At 41.7% G+C, this 25,195-nt stretch overlaps 1 protein-coding gene across 6 annotated transcripts in view; it reads left to right on the top strand.

Annotated features, from left to right (window-relative positions):
- The first annotated feature begins 4,224 nt into the window (after positions 1 to 4,224).
- The window catches only part of taf1 (TAF1 RNA polymerase II, TATA box binding protein (TBP)-associated factor), a 153,306-nt gene continuing 132,335 nt past the window's right edge, over positions 4,225 to 25,195 (top strand). Inside the window, exons 1-5 of one of the 6 annotated variants that reach the window (XM_041195089.1) lie at positions 9,973 to 10,139; positions 10,581 to 10,644; positions 15,578 to 15,717; positions 18,744 to 18,861; positions 24,827 to 24,943. In XM_041195089.1, coding sequence (XP_041051023.1) covers positions 15,604 to 15,717; positions 18,744 to 18,861; positions 24,827 to 24,943 — 349 coding nt within the window. In that variant the 5' untranslated portion in view covers positions 9,973 to 10,139; positions 10,581 to 10,644; positions 15,578 to 15,603. The other 5 variants (XM_041195085.1, XM_041195088.1, XM_041195087.1 and 2 more) reach the window with 5 other exon arrangements.

Here is a 25,195-nt window from a genome sequence, read left to right as displayed (position 1 = left end):
GTTGCTGGAAAAGGGGAGAGAGGCTGGTGGAGCAAAAGAGGTCAGGAATAGGTTAGAGGGTGGGGGACATTAAATGACAAAGATGTCATGGAACACAAGGCAAAGGAAGTAGTAATTATAGTATTAAAGACACAAAGCACTGGTTCAGAATGGGTGTTAATAGCAGAATAAATGTTAGCACTGTCTGAGAGCAAAAACACGAGAACAAAATACAGTCTAGCACTTGGGAGAAAAAAATTCAAAATGGAGGACAGAGTTCATCATCTGAAATTGTTGAACACAATGTTGAGTCCAAAAAGCTGTAAAGTGCCTAATTAGAAGATAAGGTGCTGTCCCTCCAGCTTGCGTTGGGCTTCACTAGAACATTATAGCAGACTGAGGTCAGAAATGTGAGCATGAGAGCAAGATGGTGAATTGAAATGGCAAGTGACTGGAAAGTTGGGGTCATGCTTGTGAACTGAGTGAAGGTGTTCCGCAAAGCGGTCACGCAGTCTGTGTTTGGTCTATCCAATGTAGAGGAGACTGCATTGTGAGCAGCAAAATCAGTTGACCAAACTGAAAAAAAGTACAAATAAATTGCTGCTTCACCTGGAAGGAATGTTTGGAGTCTTGGACAGTGAGGAGAGAGGAGGTAAAGAGGCATATGTTGCACCTCTTGCGCTTACATGAGAAGGTGCCGTGGAAAGGGGATGAGGTGTTGGGGGTGATAGAGGAGTGGACCAGACTATTGTGGAGGGGAAATGATCCCTTTGGAATGCTGACATGGGAGGGGAAGATGTGTTTGATGGTGGCATAATGCTGGCTTTGGTAGAAATGGTGGAGGATAATCCTTTGAATATGGAGGCTGGTGGGGTGGAAAGTGAGGACAAAGGAAACCCTATCGCACTTTTGGGAGGGAGGGGAAGTGGTGAGGGCAGAAGTACGGGAAATGGGTCGGACCAAGGCTCCAAACACTCCTTCCAGTGGAATATCATCTTGCTCTCGTGCACATATCTGTCCTCATCCTGCTACAATGTTCCAGTGAAGCCCAATGCAAGCTGGAAGAACAGCACCTTAACTTCTGATTAGGCTCTTTACAACCTTCTGGGCTCAACGTTGAGTTCAACAATTTTAGATCATAAACCCTGTCCTCCATTTTGAATTTTTTTCACTTAAGTGCCAGTCTGTATCTTGTTCTCATGCTTTTGCTTTCAGACAGCGCTGACCTTTATTCTGTTATTAATAAATTCTGCTTTTTTACTTTCAGACAGTACTGACCTTTATTCTGCTATTATTACCTACTCTGGACGAATACTTTGTGTCTTTAATGCTATCATTACCATTTCAACAACATAAAACCCACCATATCCCTACCTCTCTTCAGTTCTGAAGAGAGTCATATTGGACCTGAAACATTAATTCTGTTTCTCTCGCCACAAATGCTATCAGATCGGCTCAGTCTTTTTTAGCACCTTCTATTTTTATTTCAGGTCTCCAGCATCCACAGTATTTTGCATTCATCCCATCATTCATCTGTTGTTTTGCCCATTAACACATTCGCCCAGTTCACTATGGATAGTCTCAACTCATTGAAATCAGCCTTAACCTAAATCTAGAATCTTAGCTGTTTCATGTTTCTCTCAGTCAAACGCTATATTGAACTCAATCATATTAAGCTTGCTATTAGATAATTGTTCACACACTGTTAGGCTGTTAGCTAAATCTGACTCATTGCTCATCATTAGAAACATATTAGATCTAATATTTATGAGCCTGTGCCTTCAGCTGCCTAGACCTAAAGCTCTGAAATTCTCTCCCTAAACCTCTATGCCTCTTTTCTCCATTAAGATGCTCCTTAAAACCTACCTTTATAATCTACCTGAATGTTGTTATATTTTGATAACTTTCAGTTAAGTACCTTAGGTCATATTATTATGTTAAAATCTCTATGTAAATATAAGCTGTTAAATGTGTTAATTTATGTATAATTATAATCTCTTCGCCCCAAATAACAAGGTCAAATCTGGAGATATTGTTAATAGGACCCTAATGCAGCCGACCAATACATTTTGCACTTTGAGGCTCATTACTAAATGCAGGATTGAACACGCCCTTTTGCCTTACCAACTGACCATCAACCACCAGTGTGAACCAGCTAGCAGCCCTGCATTCACTCAAAGGACAGCATAAAGATGCATTTCCCCTATCATGATAAGCATTTCACTAAAATATGGGCATGGAGCAAGTCAGATCCTGGCTATGTATTCTGTAAACAGCAAAACGATGGTATTTCCAGAGGAGCCAAAATACAAGAGTTTAATGAAATATGACGAGAATCTGAAACTTCCATTCAGCTTTATCAGTCACATAACACAGGACTTCATAGCTACCACCTAGCAAATATTTCACCTCTTTACCCCCCAAATTGATGCCATTGCTTCTAAATATAGGTCTCAAATATAACCTTGATACTAGGCTGTTATTAACCTCTATGGTTTTGAAAGGACAGATCTTTAATTAGCTTCTTGTGGTCTTTTCCCTATCTTAAATTCCAGTTCAAAAAAACTTTATGAAAAGTTGAGTACTTTTGCATCATGAATCTAATCCTTCCAGTTATATAAATAATTAAAAAATAGTGAGCAGTCTCCAGATTTTAAAGGTTTAAACTGATGCAACATAATATGTTGAAGATAATGAACCACCACCTAAGATTGTGACTGGGCCACCTGAAAGAAATAACTACATGCTTGCAACAACAAGCAAAGCATGAAAAATATATTAAAAGAGCTTGAATTAGGAAGGGATTCAAAAACATTAGAAGCTTAGAGGATGGCACGGCCATTTAGAAATGAAGTGCGTTTGCCAAAGAGATAGAGATCAACTAATCTAAGCACCAATGAGCCACAAATCCACACACCCAATGTACAAATTGGCAACCTACCCCATAAGACACATTTTGGTGATAAACCACCCTCTAATTTGTGAGATTATCCGGCACTTTCTATTCTCTCTACCCCATTTAGAGAACTGTCAACATGGTCATAAGTCAATCTCAAAAAGAAAGTATAGGTGACACCGGTTACCCTTGGTGCAAGAACATGTACACTATCATGGATAATGCCACCGTCTCATAAGTAAATTGACTTGTCTTCCCAAGGGTGTTAACGTTTTCATGATCATCTGATGGTGCTTAAACTCCCTCTGCACAGCAACAGGCAAGCAGCTCTCATCAGCGTGTGTTCCCCCTCCCGTGACCAACCCTGATGAAGTCAAGAGATAAATTCTATGAATGAAATCCACTCCTTGATTACTATGCCAAAGTCAGAGAAGCCAATCATTATTGGTGGCTTCAACACAACAGTTGGTGCAGATCACCAGGAGTGGGATGGGTTCATTAGAAAACCAGGTTGGCAGTTCTAACACCAATGGGTCTTCTTTTGCTGAAAATGTGTGTTCAGCATGAGCCCTTAATCAGCAACACATCTCCCTCCCTAATCACAAGAAGACTTGGATGTACTCCTGTTCTATGCAATGGCATCTAATTGACCACTAGTCAGAGGGACAAGCAGATAATAGCAAAAAACTGCGGATCCAAAACAAAATCAAAAATACCTGGAAAAACGCAGCAGGTCTGACAGCATCTGCGGAGAGGAACACTTAACGTTTCGAGCCCGTATGACTCCTCAACAGAACAGAGGGACAAGCAGGATGTGCATAAACAAAAACCATGTGCAATGCTGGACTGACCACAGTCTTATTTCAAAGCAAAACATCAAGATCTATGCCCCTAGAAACCCTAAAAGCATGACGGTCTAGCAGCATCTCAATGTCTCAAGACTCGATCAGGTAGTCATGAATAAATCTCAAAGAAACTCGACAGTCGCCTGTGTACAGCGAAAATGGACACACTGCATTGAAGATGAATGGAATGGGGGCCGTTCAGGGACATAGTGGTCCATGGATGATGCTGTCATCCTCCCGGTCAGTGGGTGGCGCTCTGATCTCCCGGTCAGAGGGTGGTATTGCGATACACACCCCCCTCCCCCACCAAGTCATTGGGCGGCGCTGTGATCTTCCAAAACAAAAACAGAATTACCTGGAAAAACTCAGCAGGTCTGGCAGCATCGGCGGAGAAGAAAAGAGTTGACGTTTCGAGTCCTCATGACCCTTCGACAGAACTTGAGTGTGATCTTCCAGATCAGTAGGCGGCGCTGTGATCTTCCAGATCAGTAGGCGGCGCTGTGATCCTCCCGGTCAGTCGGTGGCGCTGTACCTGGAGGTTGCGCTGTTTTGCCTGCCGTGTAGGAAAAGAGACGGGGAACATTCTGTAAGTATGTGTCGGGGTTTGTAGATGGGCATCGGGGAGAGTGGACGGAAATCCTAGAAGCTGTCCTTGTGTTGTGGGCTGACTGACAGTTTGACCTGGGCACAGTAAGGATTGAACTCGGTTGGTTCTGAGATGCAGAGGAAGCTAGAGAGTGGGGACGGCAGAACCGGAGAGGGAGCGGAGAATGGGCCTTTTAGGCTGAAGAAGAGGTTCACATCCCGGTGGGAGTCTCAATCTCCGGACTGAACTGGAGGATCTGGGGCTTTGACTGAATCAGAGCTATTGAATTTTGTTGCATCTCGCAGAATCTCGTGTTTTTCTGTTTACAAAACAGGCTTTATTTTGCTCCAGGGAGGTTTGTTTCCCTTCATTCCCAGCCGTGACTTCGGCACCTCCTTGAGGTACTTCCATCCCAGCGTTTAGAGAACAAAAACAGAAATACCTGGAAAAACTCAGTAGGTCTGGCAGCATTAGCGGAGGAGTAAAGTTGACGTTTCGAGTCCTCATGACCCTTCAACAGAATGAAGTAAAAAGAGGACAGGGTGAAATATAAGCTGGTTTAAGGGGAGAGAGAGAGAAGGGGGGGGGATGGTTGTTGGGACAAGCAAGCAGTGATAGGAGCAGATAATCAAAAGATGTCACAGACAAAAGAACAAAGAGGTGTTGAAGTGGTGATATTATCTAAAAGATTATGCTAATTAATGGATAGCAGGACAAGCAAGGTACAGATAGCTCTAGTGGCGTTGGGGTGAAATAAGACTAAAAGGACATAAAAGGTATAGATAAATGATCGGTGGAATACATTAAAATAATGGAAATAGATGGGAAAAGAAAAATCTATATAAATTATTTTAAAAAACAAAAAGGAAGGGGAAGAAGCGGAAAGGGGTGGGGATGGAGGATGGAGTTTAAGATCTAAAATTGTTGAACAATTAAAATTGTTGAACAATTTGAGTGCAACAATTTTAGATCTTGAACTCCCTCCTCCATCCCCACCCTTTCTGCTTCTTCCCCCTCCTTTTTGTTATTTCCAATAATTTATATAGATTTTTCTTTTCCCATCTATTTCCATTATTTTAATGTATTCCACCGATCATTTATCTATACCTTTTATGTCCTTTTAGTCTTATTTCACCCCAACGCCACTAGAGCTATCTGTACCTTGCTTGTCCTGCTATCCATTCTTAATTAGCATATTCTTTTAGATAATATCACCACTTCAACACCTCTTTGTTCTTTTGTCTGTGACATCTTTTGATTATCTGCTCCTATCACTGCTTGCTTGTCCCAACAACCAGCCCCCCTTCTCTCTCTCTCCGCACCCCCTCCCCTTAAACCAGCTTATATTTCACCCTGTCCTCTTTTTACTTCGTTCTGTTGAAGGGTCATGAGGACTCGAAACGTCAACTTTACTCTTCTCCGCCGATGCTGCCAGACCTGCTGAGTTTTTCCAGGTATTTCTGTTTTTGTTTTGGATTTCCAGCATCTGCAGTTTTTTGTTTTTATACCAGCTTTTAGGGAGGTTAGTGGTTTTCAAATATTCCTATACAGTGGACTCACTTGATCCTTTAACCTAGTTCATTTTCGGCGGCTTTGCTTACATTATTCGGCTCAGAGATTTGGGGTAGTGATTGAACAGGGTTAACACCAACTTATATTTATGTAGCACCTTTAATGCATTAAAACATCGCGAGATGCTTTGAAGTGTAATTGGGTAAATACTGACATTGAGCCAAAAGAGTGAATGTTAGGACAGTCGATCAAAAGGTTGGTCAAGGAAGTAGGTTTTAAGGAGCATCTTAAAGGAGGGTAGATAGGTATGGAGGTTTAGGATGGAAATTCTAGTGCTTATGGCCTAGATCAGGGGCCAGCAATCTTAATAACAAGAGTCAGTTTTTAAATTTAGTCAATGCAGTATCTTAAGAGCTGCAGTGCTGTTATGCAAATGCCAACAATAAGTAAAAATATAAATTTCAACAGCATTTTAAAGGTTTTTACAAAAAAGTTGTTAATTAAATGAAGTACAACTTTAATAAAAGTTAAAAAAACAGCCATTCAAGTACCATCGAAATGTGTTCATTTGATTAAGCTGCACATAAGTACTTAATGAGCTACAGGTTGCAGACCCCTGGCCTAGATGGTCGCCAGTGGTGGGTTAGAGCAAGAGGCTAGGTTTTGAGGAATGCAGTGTTCCCAGAAAGTTATAGAACTGGAGGTGGTTACAGAGATAGGGAGGGAAGAAACAAAGAATAATTTGAGTATGAGGAAAATAATTTTAAAATGAAGGTATTGATGGACCAGAATCCAATATAGGACAATGAGCACAGTGGTGATGGCTGAACAGTAATTGGTTTATGAGGATATGAGTTCTTGATCCAAGTTTACAGAGAATGGAAGATGAGAGATTGGCCAGCAAAGTGTTTGAATAGTCAAGTATTGAAGTAACAAAAGCATGTACGTGGATTTTGGGAGCAGATGGGCTGAGGCAGGGATAGAGATGTGCAATTATTATGGAGATGGAAATAGGCAGTCTTTTGTGTTGGAGAAGTAAACTCAACTCAGTATAAAAGGGATGCCAAAGGTGCGAACAATCTGGTACAGCATGAGGCACTGGCCAGCGAAGGCAATGGAATTAGTGGTGAGCGAATGGAGTTTAGCAGGGGCTGAAGGCAATGGTACAAAAGCGAAATATTGCAGATGATGGAAATCTGCAATAACAAATTGCTGGAAATACTCAGGGCTGGAAGCACCATTGGAGAGTGAAATAGAGTTGACATTTCAGGGTGATGACCTTTTGTCAGAATTGGTCCTTGCCTGAAATTGGCCAAATCTGATGTAGACAATATTTTTAGTCTTACCAATGTTCTGAAACACAAGGTAAGATCCTGGAGTGAGTGAGGCTGTGGCCTTATGTTGTTGCTGGGAGGGAGGGAGGGAGGAAGAAATCAACTGGGAGGCTGGGCAAAGAATGAGCTAACTGAAAAATGTAGAGCAAGATAGCAGTCACCTGATATAGCATTGTGGATCCGACACACCAGGGTTAATAAACTTGAGATAGTAGAAAGATGCTTGGAATAACATAGAAATTGTAACCTGGAAACATGCTCCTTAGCCCAATCAGTCTGTGTTGGTGTTTAACCTGCACATGAGCAGTAATCCTGATCCCATTTGCATGCTCTGTCTTTGTGTGCCTTTATTCCACTTGTTTAACTTATTCTTGAATGGGCATGATTTCTGTTTCAATTGGCAGCTCTGGTAGTACATTCCACATCTCTTGATTATCTCCAAAAAGAAAAACATTTAGTTTTCTGTCTATGTTCCCTTGATTTGGATCACGCAACTACTGGAAATAGCCTGTTTCTGTGGTCCCATTCTTTCATAATTTTAAATATTTCTATCATATTGCCCTTTCATATCCTCTGCTCTAATAGAAACAGCTCCAATTCTTATTTGTGCTGCCTCATACCAGGCAGCATCATGGTGAATCTGCGCTGAATCATCTTTACTGTTTCAACATCCTTCCTATAGTATGAGTCCAAAACTGCATATTACCACGTGTTGTCTTACTATAGACATACAGTTACAATTTGATTTTTTTCATACTAATATCTTTTGCTATAAAACACAGTATTCCATTAGCTTTGTTTTCCTTCTGTGAAGCTAGATCCCTAACCCCTCTGCTCTTCAACATCAGGCTTTCCCCAAAAATCAAAATGTGCTACCTGGTATTTACTGACATTGAATGCCACTGGCCATATTGTTTGGCCATTCTGCCATCTTTTCAGTATTTCCTTGTAGCTTCCTTTGATCCTCAAAATTATTTGTTTATGCCTCCTATTTTAGTGACCTCTGCAAATTTGGTCATCAGTTTGGTCATCAGTCTATCTTGCCCTATAACCAAATCACTAATATACAGTGAGCAGAAGTGGTCCCAGAACAGAACCTTATGGGATAAAAACAAAAAATGCTGGAAAAACTCAGCAGGTCTGGAGAGAGAAAGACAAAGTTAATGCTTGAGTCCATATGACCCTTCTTCAAAGCTGAAGAGAAGTGGAAATGTGTTTAAATTTATACTGTTTAAGGGGGAGTGGGTGGAGCTGGATAGAAGGCCAGTGATAGGTGGGGACAAAGGGATTGACAAAGATGTCATGAACTGAAGGTCAAAGGGGGTGTTGATGGTAATAATTAGTGCTGAAATAGGTGCTAATAGTGGCATAAAGGTAAGAAAGCAGAATGTGATTATAGCAGAACAAGGATAGCATTGTGTGAAAGAACAACATGAAACAAGTGACAGAGGGTCCTGTAGGGGATGGGGTGGGGGGAGGGGGTGGTGGTGGTGGGGGCAAGAAAAGGATAGAAAATGGGATAAAGGGGATAAAACTACAGATAAATGAATAAAAATAAGTGGATAAAAAATAAAAATGAATGTTGCTTGCCTATTCAACACACCATCCTGCTCTCATGCCCACATGTCCGCCCTTGGCCTGCCGCAATGTTCCAGTGAAGCCCAACACAAGCTGGAGGAGCAGCACCTCATCTTCTGATTACAGCCTTTTGGACTTAACATTGAGTTCAACAACTTCAGACCATGAACTCTCTCCTCCATCCTCACCCCCTTTTTTAATCCCCTTTCTTCTACATTCATTTTTATTTTTTACCCACTTATTTTATTTTTATTTTTATTCATTTATCTGTGGTTTTATCTCCTTTTATCTCCCCTGCTCTGAAGAAGGTCAAACGGACTCAAAATGTTAACTTTGTTCTTCTCTCTCCACAGATGCTGTCAGACTGCTGAGTTTTTCCAGCATTTTTTGATTTTGTTTCAGAATTCCAGCATCCACAGTATTTTGTTTTTATGCTAGAATCTTTTGGGACATGAGTAAGCATCTTCATCCGCTCTGAGAAACTGCACTTAAATCCTACTATTTCGCCTCTTTTAACCTGTTTTATTCCAATTTATTACTTCCTTGTAATTCAATATTCCTTGATCACCTGTACTTATATGGAAATGCAACATGTCTCTCAGAAATGCCTCAAAGTGCTTCACATACAATGAGTCACTTTTAAGTACTGTGACTGCTGAGACTGGCAGAATAGGGGTGGATGGAGACTTGATAACTGAGGTGTGGTTTTGTAATGTAAGTAATGCCAACTTATCTGGCCCCAACTAACCATATTGGAGAGAGGAAAGGAAGCTAAGTTAAGGTTTGAGAGTTGTGGTCATGTAGGAACAAATATTAAGAGGGAACATGCTTTAGGTTCTGAAGGATGGATATGTGAGTAAAAATAACATAGTTCTGAGATACAGAATTCTTGCATGTATTTGGTTTTAGACAAAGAGTGTGAGTGGACAGGATAGCTGAGAAAATTAATTGGTTTGCTGCATGTTTTAAGGAAAACAATGCATAGCTCCTAAATGGCTGGTGTTGGGTAGGGCACAAAGCGGTATGTGAGTGATTCATTGCAATTTAGGCAGACATCACAGAAATAACTATTGGGCACCATTTGAACAAAGTGAGGTGATGGGGGTGGGATGGTGTGGCGGTGTGGCATACTTGGAGTTGGAGTGTGTAAGAACAGGCAGAATAATAGAAATAATCACAATAATGCCAGGAATGCTTAAAGATATCACGTTATTCTGCAGCAGACCATACAACCAGGTAGGGAGTTAAGAGAGCAATATTGGGTGAATATACACCAATACCAGAAACATCTGAAATAAAGCAGTAGAGCTGCAGAAACTGGTGCCAACTAGTAACTGTTGCAGAAGAACTTCGATAGCTATAGCGTAATGGTTTTGATAGCCATTGGTCCACCTAACCTACTCTTCCAGGTATGCCAAAAAATTCTGTACTGTAATTCTGGAACTACTTGTTTTGTTTTCCATTAATTCTTCTTTTAATCCTTTTCTTTGTTCCAACTTGCTTGTTGGGACACTGTTGCACAGTTCTATCACCCGCTTCTAAAAAATACTGCCAATATTTGTTTTCTTTTCATTTGACACCCCTAAATTTAAACTGTCCGGTCCTCAAATCCTGTACCAAGTGGAGTAACTTTACTAAATCCAAATTGTCCAAAGCTATGAAGATCTCAAAAGACCTCTAATTGGGTTCTCCTTAATCTTCATCTTCTCTCAAGAGTAAAACCCTCTGATAGACAAATTTTCCTTAGAATTCAGCCTTCCAACTTCAGAAATTAGCCTTAGTTCTCCTGTAGAAATTTTCACTAATTGTTCATCTTTTCTGATATATATGGATACCAAAACTGAACACAGTACTCCAGATGTGGTCTTGCTAAGGCCAGAAATGGCTTTATTGTTATCTCTTTGGCCTTGTAAGGTAAGCTTTATATCCCAATGGTTTATTTTCTGTCTTGATTGCCTATGAACACTGAACCAATAGTTTTAATAACCTCGCCATCAAAAATGAGATTTATTCTTTGCTGTTTGCTATCATTTAATGTATACTAACAGAGACCCACAAAATATCTCTGGTCAAATTAGTATCTATATTGCAATAGTACTTTAAATACAGGACTTCCAGTTATTCTTTCACCAAAGACTTTAACAGAATCAAAACTTCTCACTCTGCTTAAGAGCAATATTTGGTCTCCATGTAGAAGAATAGGCTAAGGAATGTAATTAGGCTTTGTCACTTGTTTATAGTCATAAAATACAAAAGTCTGATTGAGAACGGTTTTCCGTGTTGAAAGAACAGGTTTACATTTGATGGGCTCTATATTATTCAAAGAATAAACCTATATTCCCTTGAAATCTGCCTGTTATAATTTCTGCAATTATCATCAAAGAAAACAGCATCCTGACTACCAATCTTGTTCCATGATAAAGTCCTTGATAAGAATTCAAGTTTCGTAGCAACATTATAACTGCTTCTTCTTTGAATCCAAGCTTGTGTGGTGGCATTCTGTTGGGGTTAAACTGTGTAAAATCTCTGGAGGTATAGTCTATTATTACCTTCTTCATCTATAGAATCAACACTGATGTATTCTTTTAATTCACCTGACAGCTTTTCTGAAACTTTTTAATTCAAATCTGATGTGTCTTCATTTTTAACACAAAGCATGATCTTTGAAAAATATGTTAATTCAAATAATTATCCCCAACATTTTGCCACACTTGACCAAATCCATAATTTCATCCACCCCTCCCATGCCTCCTCTCCCTCCTATGCCATCCCCAGCCAGTCTGTCCTTCCATGTCATACCTCCTGATCCCTCCTTCTGTCATCCTCCATCGCATGCCTTTCTGTGCCACCCTCATCCCATGCCATTCCATTCTTCCCATGCCCTTACCTCTCTTGTCATTCCTCCTTCCATGCCATCCCATCTCATGCCTCCCCTGTCATGTCATCCCCATTCCACCATATTCACTCTGACACTGTTCCCCCACACCCCCCAATCCATTCCTTGCAAGCATCAGGTCCTCGACTGGCATTTTGAAAAATGTAATTAAAATTCAATGAGATTGGTTATATCTAGACTAAACATCAGGCAACACTGACTCACAAAATGAAACAGGATCTCAACTTTACTCTTTAACTCGGGGGCCAGGCGGGTCCCTTCCCTGGTCAATTCCGCTGCAGTTTTGGCTGCTGACTGAGACGGCAGTCGATGCTGAGGTGATTCTAGGTGATACTTGCACGTACTCATCTCCCAGCTACCTAATGTTAACATCATCAGAGGGAGGTGAGAGGAAAGGGCAAATCCTGATGCTTCTTGATGATTTCCCCCAGCTTTTTTTAAAAAAAACAACCGACCTTCATAACTGTTAGGGAAAATCCGCACCCTGTCACACACAGACTTCATCTTTTCAAGAGGATAGTGACTCATCAACTGTTGGCAGCTACACGTGTGTCACCATTCCAATCCTTCACACATCCATGTGCCTCTGTATGTGCCAGACACTGCCATCAAATATATCCACCAACAGATGTGCCCATTAAACTTCCAATCAAAACAGTCCACACAGACAAAAACATCAAACGTTATTATTATAGATGTCCATATGAACATATAAAATAGTAGAAGTAGGCCATTTGGCCCCTCGAGCCTGCTCTGTCATTCAATAAGATCATGGCCGATCTGCTTGTGATTCGAGTTCCAGATTCCCATCTACCCCCGATAACCTTTGATTCCCTTGCCTAACAAGAATCTATCTACCTCCGCCTTTTAAATATTCAGTGACTCTGCCTCCACCGCTGCCTGAGGCAGAGTTCCAAAGTCGCACAACCCTCAGAGAGAAAAAAAATTCTCCTCATCTCTGTCCTATAAGGGCGACCCCTAATTTTAAAACAGTGGCCCCTAGTTCTGGACTCTCCCACAGGAGGAAACACCCTTTCCATGTCTACCTTGTCAAGACTATTCAGGATCTTATATACTTCAATCCAATTACTCCTGACTCTTCTAAACTTCAGTGGAAATAAGCCCAGCTTGTCCAATCTATCCCCATAAGACAACTCACTTGCTTGAATATCAATCTGTTAAACCTTTTCCGAACTGAGCCTTTGCACCCTTCCTTTAATAAGGAGACTAAAACTGTACATGGTAGTTGAGATGCAGTCTCACCAATGCCCTGTATAACTGAAGCATATGACCCTTACTTTTATGTTCAGTCCTCCTCGTAATAAAGGAAAGCATTCCATTAGCCACCTTGATTATATGCTGTACCTGCACACTAACTTCTTGAGCCTCATGCACGAGAACACCGAGAACCCTCTGCACCTTGGAATTCTGCAGTCGTTCTCTATTTTGGTAATACATTGCTTTTTTGTTTTTCCTGCCAAAGTGAACAGTTTCACATTTTCCCACATTATACTCCATCTGCCAGATTTTTGCTCAGACTCAACTTATCTATATCCGTCTGCAAACTCCTTATATCTTCTTCGCAACATATTTTCCTACCTATCTTTGTGTCATCTGCAAATTTAGCTACCATGCCTTCGCTCCCCTCATCAAAGTCATTGATATATATTGTAAAAAGCTGAGGCCCCAGCACAGACCCCTGCAGGACTCCACTCGTCACGACCTGCCAACCAGAGAAAGACTTATTTATGCATACTGTCTCTTTTCTGCTGGCCAGCTAATCTTCTATCCAGGCTAATATGTTACCCCCTACACTATTTATTTCCCACAATAGTCTTTGATATGGTGCCTAATCAAATGCTTTCTGGAAATCCAAGCACAGTACACCTACAGGCTCCCCTCTATCTACTGCACGTGTTACTCCTTCAAAGAACTCTAATAAGTTGGTTAAGCATGATTTCCCTTTCGTAAAACCATGCTGTCTCTTTCTGATTCCTTGAGCTTTTCTATGTGACCAGCTATGACCTCTTTAATGATCGACTCGAACACCTTCCCCATGACAGACGTCAAGCTAATTAGCCTATAGTTTCTTGTTTTCTGCTCCCTCCCTCTTTGAATCGAGGTGTTATATTTGCTGCTTTCCAGTCTGATGGAACCTTTCCAGAATCTAGGGAATTTTTTGGAATTTAACACCAACGCACCTACTACCTCATTAACCACCTCTTCTAAGAGCCTAGGATGATGTCCATCTGGACCCGGAGACTTGTCAGCTCCATTGGTTTGCTCAGTACTGCTTCCCTTGTGATTGTAATTTCACCAAGTTCCTCTCTTCCTTCCACCTCCTGATATAAAGCTATTACTGAAATGTTTTTATATATGCTGCATTCTTGATTCTTCTACCTGATCATACTTACTTATTTTGAATTTTGCCTATTACCCTCTTTGCCCATTGGTGTCTGTCCTGTACTCTTTTAAATTATTGAACATTGTCTAGCGTTATTAATTCATTAATCCAATTTTCTGCCATGTGCAACATAAATTAGTTAAAAGTGATTGTTGATTTATAAAAGGTAGATAAAACAGAGGCTGCCACATTAAACCTTATGAGTTTCCACAAGCAAGGGCAAGGTTTTGACTCTTTTCTAAAGTACTAATCTGTCGTGTACATTGATTTTGTCAGAGACTGGAAATGACTCTGGAATGAAATGAGCTTTGCTCATGTAAATTGAGCAGAGCCTGGTAAAGAAGCTCCACCTGGTGTGAGAACTAGTTTCCTGAACTACACTGGAACTTTCTTTGAATTGATTTTCTTTGGAACCCCAGGTGGAAGAGAAGAATATACATCAAGGGCTCAACCTGGACTGAAAAAGCTGCCACTGCTCAGGCTTGAGATGAATGTAGTAATAATGTATAGAAATTTATAAGCTTTGTCTTTTGCCGAAGGCAAAATAGAGTTAACCTTTGGCAGATCAAGCCTGAACTTCACCCAAATAAAGGATAATTTTCTGCTCATAAATTTATGGATGGAGAGTTCTGTTGACCTCTAAGAGTGGCATTCCACAGTAATTTCCATTTTCTATCACCTCCAAGACTCAGGAATCTGCGGTGATGGAGACCAAAATGGGTGAATATTGTTGGGGCCTTTCAATTATGTTAATTATTTGGGCAGATTCAGTACTTCTAAAACAATGAGATGACGTTCATCATGATTTCTCAAGGTTTTTTCTCCATAAAGCTTTCTGAGTATTGTACCTGTGAACTTTCGATAGAACTGAGGTTTGTTTTATTTTGAATTCACTAGACGTTTGTGTTGCGGGAGACACTGAATTGGATAAGTAATTATAGGGCTTCCATTAAGGTCTAGTTTTTTTTTATTTAAAAAATTGCTTCCTGTATTAATGTTCTCTAGTATTTGTGTAAAGCTCCCAGGTTTGGAAGGCATTCGTACACATGTTGGTAATTTCTCCAGCTAGTTTTTGACTGTGGAAATTTAGATTTTGATTGATTTTCTGCTTGTTCGTATTGTCCATCCACCTCAAGTTGACTGGAGAGTTTACAATGCAGCTTAGAAACCCATCATTTCTTAACAGGCAGATGCAAATAGCTTCAGATTTCTGTGGAAGAGATTGCTTGTGATAGATCTCATGGACAAAGTGCACAATAGAGAATGATAGGTACATCTTGAGTTCTTCAAAGCTAGTCAGAAATCCACCTGCACAATCCTTCTGTCTCCAACCTGGTAGGTTTCCACTCAGCCAGCACTGCCCCTCGATCCATGCACTTCTTTCCGAGCAAGTTAAAATTAACTGTTCATTGTACTCAACGGGGCATCAGAACTGTACTAAGACTGAGAAATATTGTGCCTTGCAGTACAATCAATTCAAGATGTGCGAATCAATAAACTGATTAAATCCTTCAGTCAGAGGGACTTATTTTTGTTCTAATTTCTAGACACTGGATTGGCGGTACCTCTGAAGATGTCAGACTCAGACAGTGATGAGGATCACGAACAGCCATTCTCTCTCACTGGCTTTCTGTTTGGAAATATCAATGAGGATGGACAGTTGGAGGATGATAGTGTTCTTGACAAGGTAATGTGCCTGTTGAGTGTATAATCACTGTAGCAGAGTAGAAGCTACATAATAGTATCTCCATATGTGAACCTAAAGAGCAGGATTAAATATCTTAGCAGGTCAAACCTGTCACTATTGTTGGCCAGCCTCTTGTTTATGTCACTAAACCCATAGTCTAAAACAGCTTCATGTAAATTATAGTTTAAGCAAATAGTTTACACAATTAATATTTAATGCCTGTTAGTCTTCATTGCATGAGTTGCAAAATTATTTTTCACAGGCATGAAAAAATATATAACACAAAAACAGAATTACCTGGAAAAACTCAGCAGGTCTGGCAGCATCGGCGGAAAAGAAAAGAGTTGACGTTTCGAGTCCTCATGACCCTTCAACAGAACTGATCTTTCTTTACAAGGAGAGGGAAATATAAGCTGGTTTAAGGTGGGATGGACCCTAACCCTAACCCCCCCCCCCCACTTAAACCAGCTTGTATTTCCCTCTCCTTGTAAAGAAAGATCAGTTCTGTTGAAGGGTTATGAGGACTCGAAACATCAACTCTTTTCTTCTCCGCCGATGCTGCCAGACTTGCTGAGTTTTTCCAGGTAATTCTGTTTTTGTTTTGGATTTCCAGCATCTGCAGTTTTTTGTTTTTACGAAAAAATATATGTTGTATATGGAAAGAAAATTGTGGTATGCCTTAAAACAGAAGGAAGCTGCCAGAACTGCTTTCAAAGTAAACTTTCTCATAGCCTTGATATAACAAGCATTTTCAATTATGTAGTAAAATTCTCTTCTAAAGATTTCTCCACAGAAATCCTATTTGTAATTTAATTGTATCAATGTGAAGCTCGTCTGCCTCAATAATGTTGGACAGCTGGGTTATAATTAGATTGTCATTGGCATACAACCATTTCACGTTTGGCCTAAATAGCCAAGTGGTTATGGTACTGGGTTTGTAACCCTAAGATCAAGAGTTCAAATCTCACAATGGCGAACAATGTAACTTCATCTGAAACAGATGGAAATGTGTTAGCTTGGCCTGAATAGCCAAGTGGTTATGGTACTGGGCTTGCAACCCCAAGATCAAGAGTTCAAATCTCACAATGGCAAACTATGAAACAATGTAACTTCATCTGAAACAGATGGAAACAGGTTTACTCAAAAGAGTATCAAGAGTTCAAATCTCACAATGGCAAACTATGAAACAATGTAACTTCATCTGAAACAGATGGAAACAGGTTTACTCAAAAGAGTATCAAGAGTTCAAATCTCACAATGGCAAACTATGAAACAATGTAACTTCCACAGCCTTTGGAGGTGAGAGTATCAGATTGCTAACAACCTTTGTTGGGAGTGTGCCCGATTACTCGAAAGAGTATCAAGAGTTCAAATCTCACAATGGCAAACTATGAAACAATGTAACTTCATCTGAAACAGATGGAAACAGGTTTACTCAAAAGAGTATCAAGAGTTCAAATCTCACAATGGCAAACTATGAAACAATGTCACTTCATCTGAATAGGAACAGATGGAAAAGTGTTTGTACTCGAAAGAGTTACAACCATTTCACATTATTCCACCTGTAGGTCTGAGCTTCTTTGTTGGCAGTTTAACCAGTAAATGGTTTTTCGCAAGTTAAGTCATTCAGAAGGCTTTACCCATCACTTCCATTACCTTGTCCTTACTAAACTTCAGCAAGCTCTCCAAGACCCGGTAAATTGATTTCAAGAGCTTGGACTTTACTTTTAAATCCTTCTGTGGCCTCACTGTACCTTTTTTAAAAAATGTGTTCATAATATGCAAGCTTCGCTGACAAGGCCAGCATTTGTTGTCCATCCCTAACTGCCCTTACGAAGGTGGTGGTTGAACCACTGCAGTCCTTGTGGCATAGGTGCAATCACAGTGGTTAGGGTGGAAGTTCTGGTATTTTGACCTAGTGACAACTAAGGGGCTGCGATCTAGCGGCATCAGGATTGTGTGTCACTCGGATGGGAACATGCAAGTAATGGTGTTTCTCTGTGCCTTGTCTGCTGCCCTTGTCTTTCAAGGTCATGGGATTTGGGAAGTGCTGTCAAAGAAAACTTGATGAGTGTTGCAGTGCATCTTGTGTCTGATACACACTGCTGCCAATGTGCTCTGGCAGTGGAGGGAGTGAACATTTTAAGGCGATGGATGGGTTCCAATCAAGCAGGCTGTTTTGTCCTAGATAGTGCAGAGTTTCTTGAGTGTAGTCATTCAGACAAGTGGGGAGTATTCCATCACACTCCTGACACGTGCCTTGTAGATGGTGGACAGGCTTTGGGGAGTCAGGAGGTGAGTTACACGTGCAGAATTCCCAGCCTCTGACCTGCTCTTGTAGCCACAGTATTTATATGGCTGGCCCAGTTCAGTTTCCGGTCAGTGGTAACAACCAGGATGTTTAAAGTGGCAGTTTCAGAGATGGTAATGCCATTGAAAGTCAAGAGAAGATGGTTAGATTCTCTCCTATTGGAGATGGTCATTGCCCATCAGTTATGTGGCACAAATACTCCTTGCCATTTATAAGCCTGAATGTTGTCCAGTTCTTGCTTTCAGCGTAATACCCTCCCCAAACCTCCACATACCTGATCTCTCCCTATGGTTTCTTGTTGTTCAGCTTCCACTTAGTTCTTTTTCGTAAAGCCTTTCTCTACCTAAAAAGCATCACAGAAATGTAAGTAATTGGAGTGCTGGATGGACCACTATTTTCATGATGGAACAATCAATCAAGGTCAACCCCACCTCCAAGCAGGAAATAGCATTCTTGACTGACCCTGGACACCACGTAGTTTCAGTGGCCACTGGGATCAATATTGCCACCAGACTTCCCTTTGCAAAAACAAGTGAACAGTTAATTGAGAGGGAGAGAAAAGGATAATTTTTTTTCAAAATGTATTTGCTGTTTTAGTGTCACCATTCCTGTCGATGTCGTGTGTGTGTGTGTGTGTGTGTGTGTGTGTGCGCGCGCGCCTGACAAATCCATGTGACTTACAATGAGGTGTAACTGGCTCACTGTCTATTCGTAGGAGTCAAAAAAGCACCTGGATGGCTTGGGGACACTAGGTCTCGGGACCCTCATCAAAGAAATTACAGCCAATGAGGATGATGCAATAGAGTCCGATGAAAGGAGCAGCAATGCAGAGGGTAAGCAATAGCTGTCCTTAGAATCTGTAATTCAGTTTGAAAGATATAATTTGTATTATAGGTTGTACTCCTTGCTGGCTTTCCAGATGTGCTCTACATAAATTCCATAACTCTACAGTCCAATCTTGTCTGGCTTGTATCAACTTGACTGTTTTCATCCCCAAATTCCTCTAGGGCTTTGTTCCGTTTTTCCGTTGAAGTCTTTTCCAGCCTTGAGTTCTAATATGTACCTCCAAAAATATCTTCAGTGACTATTGATCATTTACTATGTGTTAAATTCTTACGCATAATTAACAGCCCTAAATATTTAATGTCCCTTCCTCTCCAGCGATAATCTCAGCCTTTACAGAATCTCTCAGTGCAGAAGAGGCCCTTCAGCCCACCGAGTCTGCACCGACGCGTGAGAAACACCTGACCTACCTACCAAATCCCATTTACCAGCACTTGGCCCATAACCTTGAATGTTATGATGTGCCAAGTGCTCATCCAGTCACTTTTTAAAGGATGAGAGACAACCTGCCTCCACCACCCTCCCAGGCAGCGCATTCCAGACCGTCACCACCCTTTGGGTAAAAAAGTTTTTCCTCACATCCCCCCTAAACCTCCTGCCCCTCACCTTGAACTTATGTCCCCTTGTGACTGACCCTTCAACTAAGGGGAACTGCTGCTCCCTATCCACCCTGTCTGTGTCCCTCATAATCTTGTACACCTCGATCAGGTCGTCCATCAGTCTTCTCTGCTCCAACGAAAACAACCCAAGTTTATCCAACCTCTCTTTGTAACTTAAATGTTTCATCCCAGGCAACATCCTTGTGATTCTCCTCTGCACCCCCTCCAGTGCAATCACATCCTTCAGATAATGTGGCGACCAGAACTGCACACAGCACTCCAGCTATGGCCTCACCATGGTTCTATCCAACTCCAACATGACCTCCCTACTTTTGTAATCTATGCCTCGATTGATAAAGGCAAGTGTCCCATATGCCCTTTTCACCTCCCCCCATTAACATGCCCCTCCGGCTTCAGAGATCTATGGATACACACGCCAAGGTCCCTTTGTTCCTCAGAACTTCCTAGTGCCATGCCGTTCATTGAACACTTCATTGCAAAATTACTCCTTCCAAAGTGTATCACCTCACACTTTTCAGGGTTAAATTCCATTTGCCACTTATCTACCCATTTGACCATCCTGTCTATATCTTCCAGTAGCCCAAGACACTTAACCTCACTTTTAACCACCCGACCAATCTTTGTGTCATCTGCAAACTTACTAATCCTACCCCCCACATCGTCATCTATGTCGTTTATATAAATGACGAATAATAGGGGACACAGCACAGATCCCTGTGGTACGCCACTGGACATTGGCTTCCAGTCACTAAAGCATCCTTCTGTCATCACCCACTGTCTCCTACAACTAAGCCAATTTTGAATCCACCTTATCAGATTACCCTGTATCCCATGTGCATTTGCCTTCTTTATAAGTCTCCCATGTGGGACCTTGTCAAAGGCTTTGCTGAAATCCATATAAACTACATCAACTGCACTATCCTCATCTACACACCTGGTCACCTCCTCAAAAAATTCAATCAAATTTGTTCGGCATAACCTCCCTCTGACAAAGCCATGCTGACTATCCTTGATCAAACCTTGCTTCTCCAAGTGGAGATAGATTCTCTCCTTAAGAATTTTCTCCAATAGTTTCCCTACCACTGACATGAGACTCACTGGCCTGTAGTTCCCTGGCTTATCTCTACAACCTTTCTTAAATCGCGGAACCACATTAGCTGTTCTCCAGTCCTCTGGCACTTTCCCCGTGACTAGAGGAATTAAAAATTTGGGTCAGAGCCTGTGCAATCTCCTCCCTTTCCTCTCTCAGCAATCTGGGACACAAATCATCTGGACCTGGAGAGTTGACCAATTTTAATCCTGCCAACGCCTCCAATACCTTGTCACTCCCTATATCAATTTGCTTAAGAACCTCGCAGTCTCTCTCCCCAAGTTCGATACCTTCATCCTCATTCTGTTGGGTAAAGACAGATGTGAAGTATTCATGCAACACTCGACCGATGTCCCCTGGCTCCACTCATGGATTGCCCCCTTGGTCCCTTATGGGCCCTACTCTTTCCCTGGTTATCCTCTTCCCATTGATATACTTACAGAATATCTTAGGATTTTCCCTACTTTTACCAGCCAGAGCTTTCTCATATCCCCTCTTTGCTGTCCTAATTGCTTTCTTAAGCTCCACCCTGCACTTTCTGTACTCCACTAATGCCTCTGCTGATTTGCTTCCCTTGTACCTGCTAAAAACCTCTCTTTTTCTTCTCATCATATCCTGAATATATCTGGTCATCCATGGTTCTCTGGGCTTGTTACTCCTTCCTATCACCCTAGAGGAAACATGTTGAGCCTGTACCCTCCCCATTTCCTTTTTGAACACCCCCCACTGCTCTTCTGTCGATTTCCCCACAAGTAGCTGTTCCCAGTCTACCTTGGCCAGATCCTGCCTTATTTTACTAAAGTCCGCTCTCCCCCAATCCAAAACATTTTTTGCAACTTGCCTATTTCTTTGTCCATAACAAGGTTAAATTGTACCATGTTGTGGTCGCTATCACTAAAATGCTCCCCCACCACCACCTCAGCCACCCGTCTGGCTTCGTTCCCCAGAATTAGGTCCAGCACTGTGCTGTCCCTTGTTGGACCCTCTACATATTGACCTAAAAAGTTCTCCTGTACACATTTCAAGAAATCCACTCCATCCAAGCCCTCAACACTATGCCTATCCCAATTAATTTTGGGAAAGTTGAAATCACCTGATATAATTACCCTATTGTTATTGTTTTTACACACCTCTGCAAATTGTGCACATATTTGCTCCTCAATTTCCCGCTGACTATCTGGGGGTCTATAATAAACACCTAACAATGTGGCTGCCCCTTTTTTATTCCTAAGCTGTACCCACATAGCTTCATTCAATGCCCCCTCCAAGATATCAGCTCTCCTTACCACACTAACTGACTCCTTAACTAATAATGCAACACCTACTCCTCTTTTACCCCCTCCCCGGTCTCATCTGAAGATTCTATATCCCAGAATGTTGAGCTGCCAATCCTGTCTCTCTCTCAACCATGTCTCAGTGATGGCTACTATATCACAATTCCACATGTCAATCCTCATCCTTAACTCATCCGTTTTACCTGTAATACTGCTGGCATTAAAGTGGAGGCCATCCGGTCTTGCCTTACTACCTTGAAACTTAATGCAGCTGTACTCCCTCTGACTTGATTGTTTTACTGTATTATGATGTGGCCCTATTCTACTAACATTCTGTGTCCCCTCCCCCTGCCGAATTAGTTTAAACTCCTCCCAACAGCACTAACAAACCCGCTGCAAAGATGTTAGTCCCACTCTGGTTCAGATGTAGACCGTCCCGGTTGTACATGTCCCGCCTTCCCCAGAAACAGTCTCAGTGATCCAGGAATCTAAAACCCTCCCTCCTGCACCAACTCGTAAATCACGTATTCATCTGTGCTATTTTCCTATTTCTGAGCTCGCTAGCACATGGCACTGGGAGCAATCCAGAGATTACAACCCGGAAGGTACTGCTTCTTAGTTTACTGCCTAACTCCCTGAATTCTTGATGCAAGAGCTCATCCCTCTTTATACCTCTGTTATTGGTACCAACATGTACCATGACCTCTGCCTTATCACCCTCCCCCTTCAGCATGCCCTGCAGCCGTTCAGTTACATCCCGGATCCTGGCACCAGGGAGTCAACACACCGTCCTGGAGTCATGTTGACGGCTACAGTAGTGCCTATCTGTTCCCCTGACTATAGAATCCCCTACTAATATTGCTCTTCCTCTCTTCCTGAACAGACAGGCTGCTTGTGATGCCAGAAGCTTGGCTCTGTCTGCACTCCCTGGAGGAGCTAGTGCCCCCATCAGCCTCCAAAATGGAATACCGATTTGCGAGTGGGACCCCAGGGGACTCCTGAACTACCTGCCTGTTTCTCTTGGACTGCCTGGTGGTCACCCATTCCCTTGCTTCCTCAAGTCCCTTCAGCTGTGGTGTGACCACCTCTCTAAACGAGCTATCCACGATGCTTTCAGACTTGTGGATGCTCCATGGTGTCCCCAGCTGCCGTTCCAGCTCTGAAACCTGAGCTTCCAGGAGCTGCAGCTGGACACACTTCCTGCACACATGCTGGTCCCAGGCACTGGAAATGTTCCCGGCTTCCCTCTTGGAGCACAAGGAGCACACCACGGCTTTGTGCTCTCCTGCCATGACCTAAACCTTTAAATTAAACCTTTTAAATCAATTACTCTAGAGCCCTTCTTTCCTGATCCTCATTACTACAGAATATACAAACTGTAAACCACAATAAAACCTTAAACTATAAGCAATAAAAGTAGTAAATACTTACACGACCTTACCCACTACTTACCAGTCATTCCTTTCCCTTGTAGCCTTTACTGCTGCAGCAGGGCAAGACCACTCTCTGAAGATTTAAGAAGTTGGATAGCATAGAAAAAATGCAAATAGCACTTCTTCCCCTCTGCACTGAATTCCCACTGTGCACCAAATTGCCAATACCCACACTCACTCTGGCTATGTCTCACTCAGGATGAGGTCTCTCCCCTGTTCGTGTGCAAGCCATTTGTAGCTGTTTGCAGTCTTGTAGCCCTGCTTAACAGTAAACTTGTGTTTCTGCCCCAATGTCCTCTCCATCATGACAACAATCCATGCCCACATCTGTAATTTAATCCACTTCAGCCTATCAGCTACTGAAATCCTCGACACACCTCCTGATCTGGGAATCTATTGGCATTCTTTCATTGTCACTGAATTAATATTCTGCAGCTCTCTACCTAACACCATGAGGGGGTACCATCATCACAACACTGTGGCAGTCATATTCTCAGGAAAACTAGGGATGGCCAATAAATGCAGACTTTCAAGCTTTGCTCATATTTTAAGAATAATTACTAACTTCATGACTCAGATACTTTCCTTGCCAGACTTCCACCATGCCTCCTTTCACAAATTCTGGCTTGTCCAAAATTTTGCTTCTTGTGTTTTGTCATGCACCAAGTCCAACTTGCCCAAACTCAGTGGCCTGCCTTTCAAATTTAAAATTCTCAACTTGTCTTTAAATCCCATTGTTGCCATGGCTTTGATTGATCCCTTTCACTCCTCTCCTTCACTACAACATTGCTGGCTACACCTTTATTCACAGGCCTGCCTTTCATAGAATTCCCTCCCCAAATCTATGTCTCTTCCCCGGATTCTCTTGAAACCCATGTCTCTGACCAAGTCTTTGATCAATCTTCATAGACTCTGGGTCAGTAAATGTACAAGGACTTGGAATGTTGTTTTCTACATAACAGGTGCTATATAAATTCAAGCAATTGTTCAAATCAAATGTGTAAATCAGTGGTAGCCATTTGTACTAAGTTTCTTAGATGTAAAGCTCAGTTTCATTCCCTGCTCCATCCCTGTAGATAAGGACGTTCCCCTCTTTGTCTGACTATCATCATGCTTATTTTCATCTCTCATCAGTCCAGACTACTGAAGCCCATATATGCTTTTGTAACCTGCCAATTCGTTTGCCATAATGCTGCCCTGGTTGATCACTCTGTTCTTTTCCACCTGACCTGTTGTGTACACCCCCATATTGCCATGTCAGTAACATCTTTGCCTTTAGCTGTGCCCTTGTATTTCCCTATCCTTCTTTAAGACTCTGCTTAGAACCCACCTCTTTTGGCTGAACCTCCTAATGCCTCTTCCTTTGGCTTGGCATCCAATTTTTTCTTAAATCTCAGAGAAATGTATTGGCTCTATACAGATGTACGACTTTGCCTCATTTTCCTCCTGAAGACCTGCAAACAAGCCTTGAGCTGCTCTGTATTGTACCTCAATCTGGATAGCATTTACCTGACCAATGATTATTTTTCTCTGTATAGGTTGGATTCAGAGTAAAGATGATGCCATCGATTACTCAGATATCAATGAGGTAGCAGAAGATGAGACCCGCAGGTATCGTCAGGTGATGGAAAATCTTCAACCACTAAGGAAACTGGGTAAGTAGGATTATTCTGTATATATTAATCAGCTAACTATACTAATTAATGTATGGATGAAGAGTGAAGCCTGACATTATTGCCATGATTGGCAATAAAGTTGAAAAATTATGACGGTAAACATGCTCTTATTGACAAAGCAGACCTGTGATAAGTAATAGATTCAATATGTAGAAAATAGAATGAAAAGCTTTTGTTATGGTTTCGGGTATGAGAGAAGGAGCTGGTGGGCTTGGTATGAGGAAGAGTCCT

The sequence above is a fragment of the Carcharodon carcharias genome, chromosome 9 (genome assembly GCF_017639515.1).
Source record: "Carcharodon carcharias isolate sCarCar2 chromosome 9, sCarCar2.pri, whole genome shotgun sequence".
In the NCBI taxonomy this organism is placed as follows: domain Eukaryota; kingdom Metazoa; phylum Chordata; class Chondrichthyes; order Lamniformes; family Lamnidae; genus Carcharodon; species Carcharodon carcharias.
Note: the sequence above shows the minus strand (reverse complement) of the source record. Positions and strands in the feature narration are given on the sequence as shown.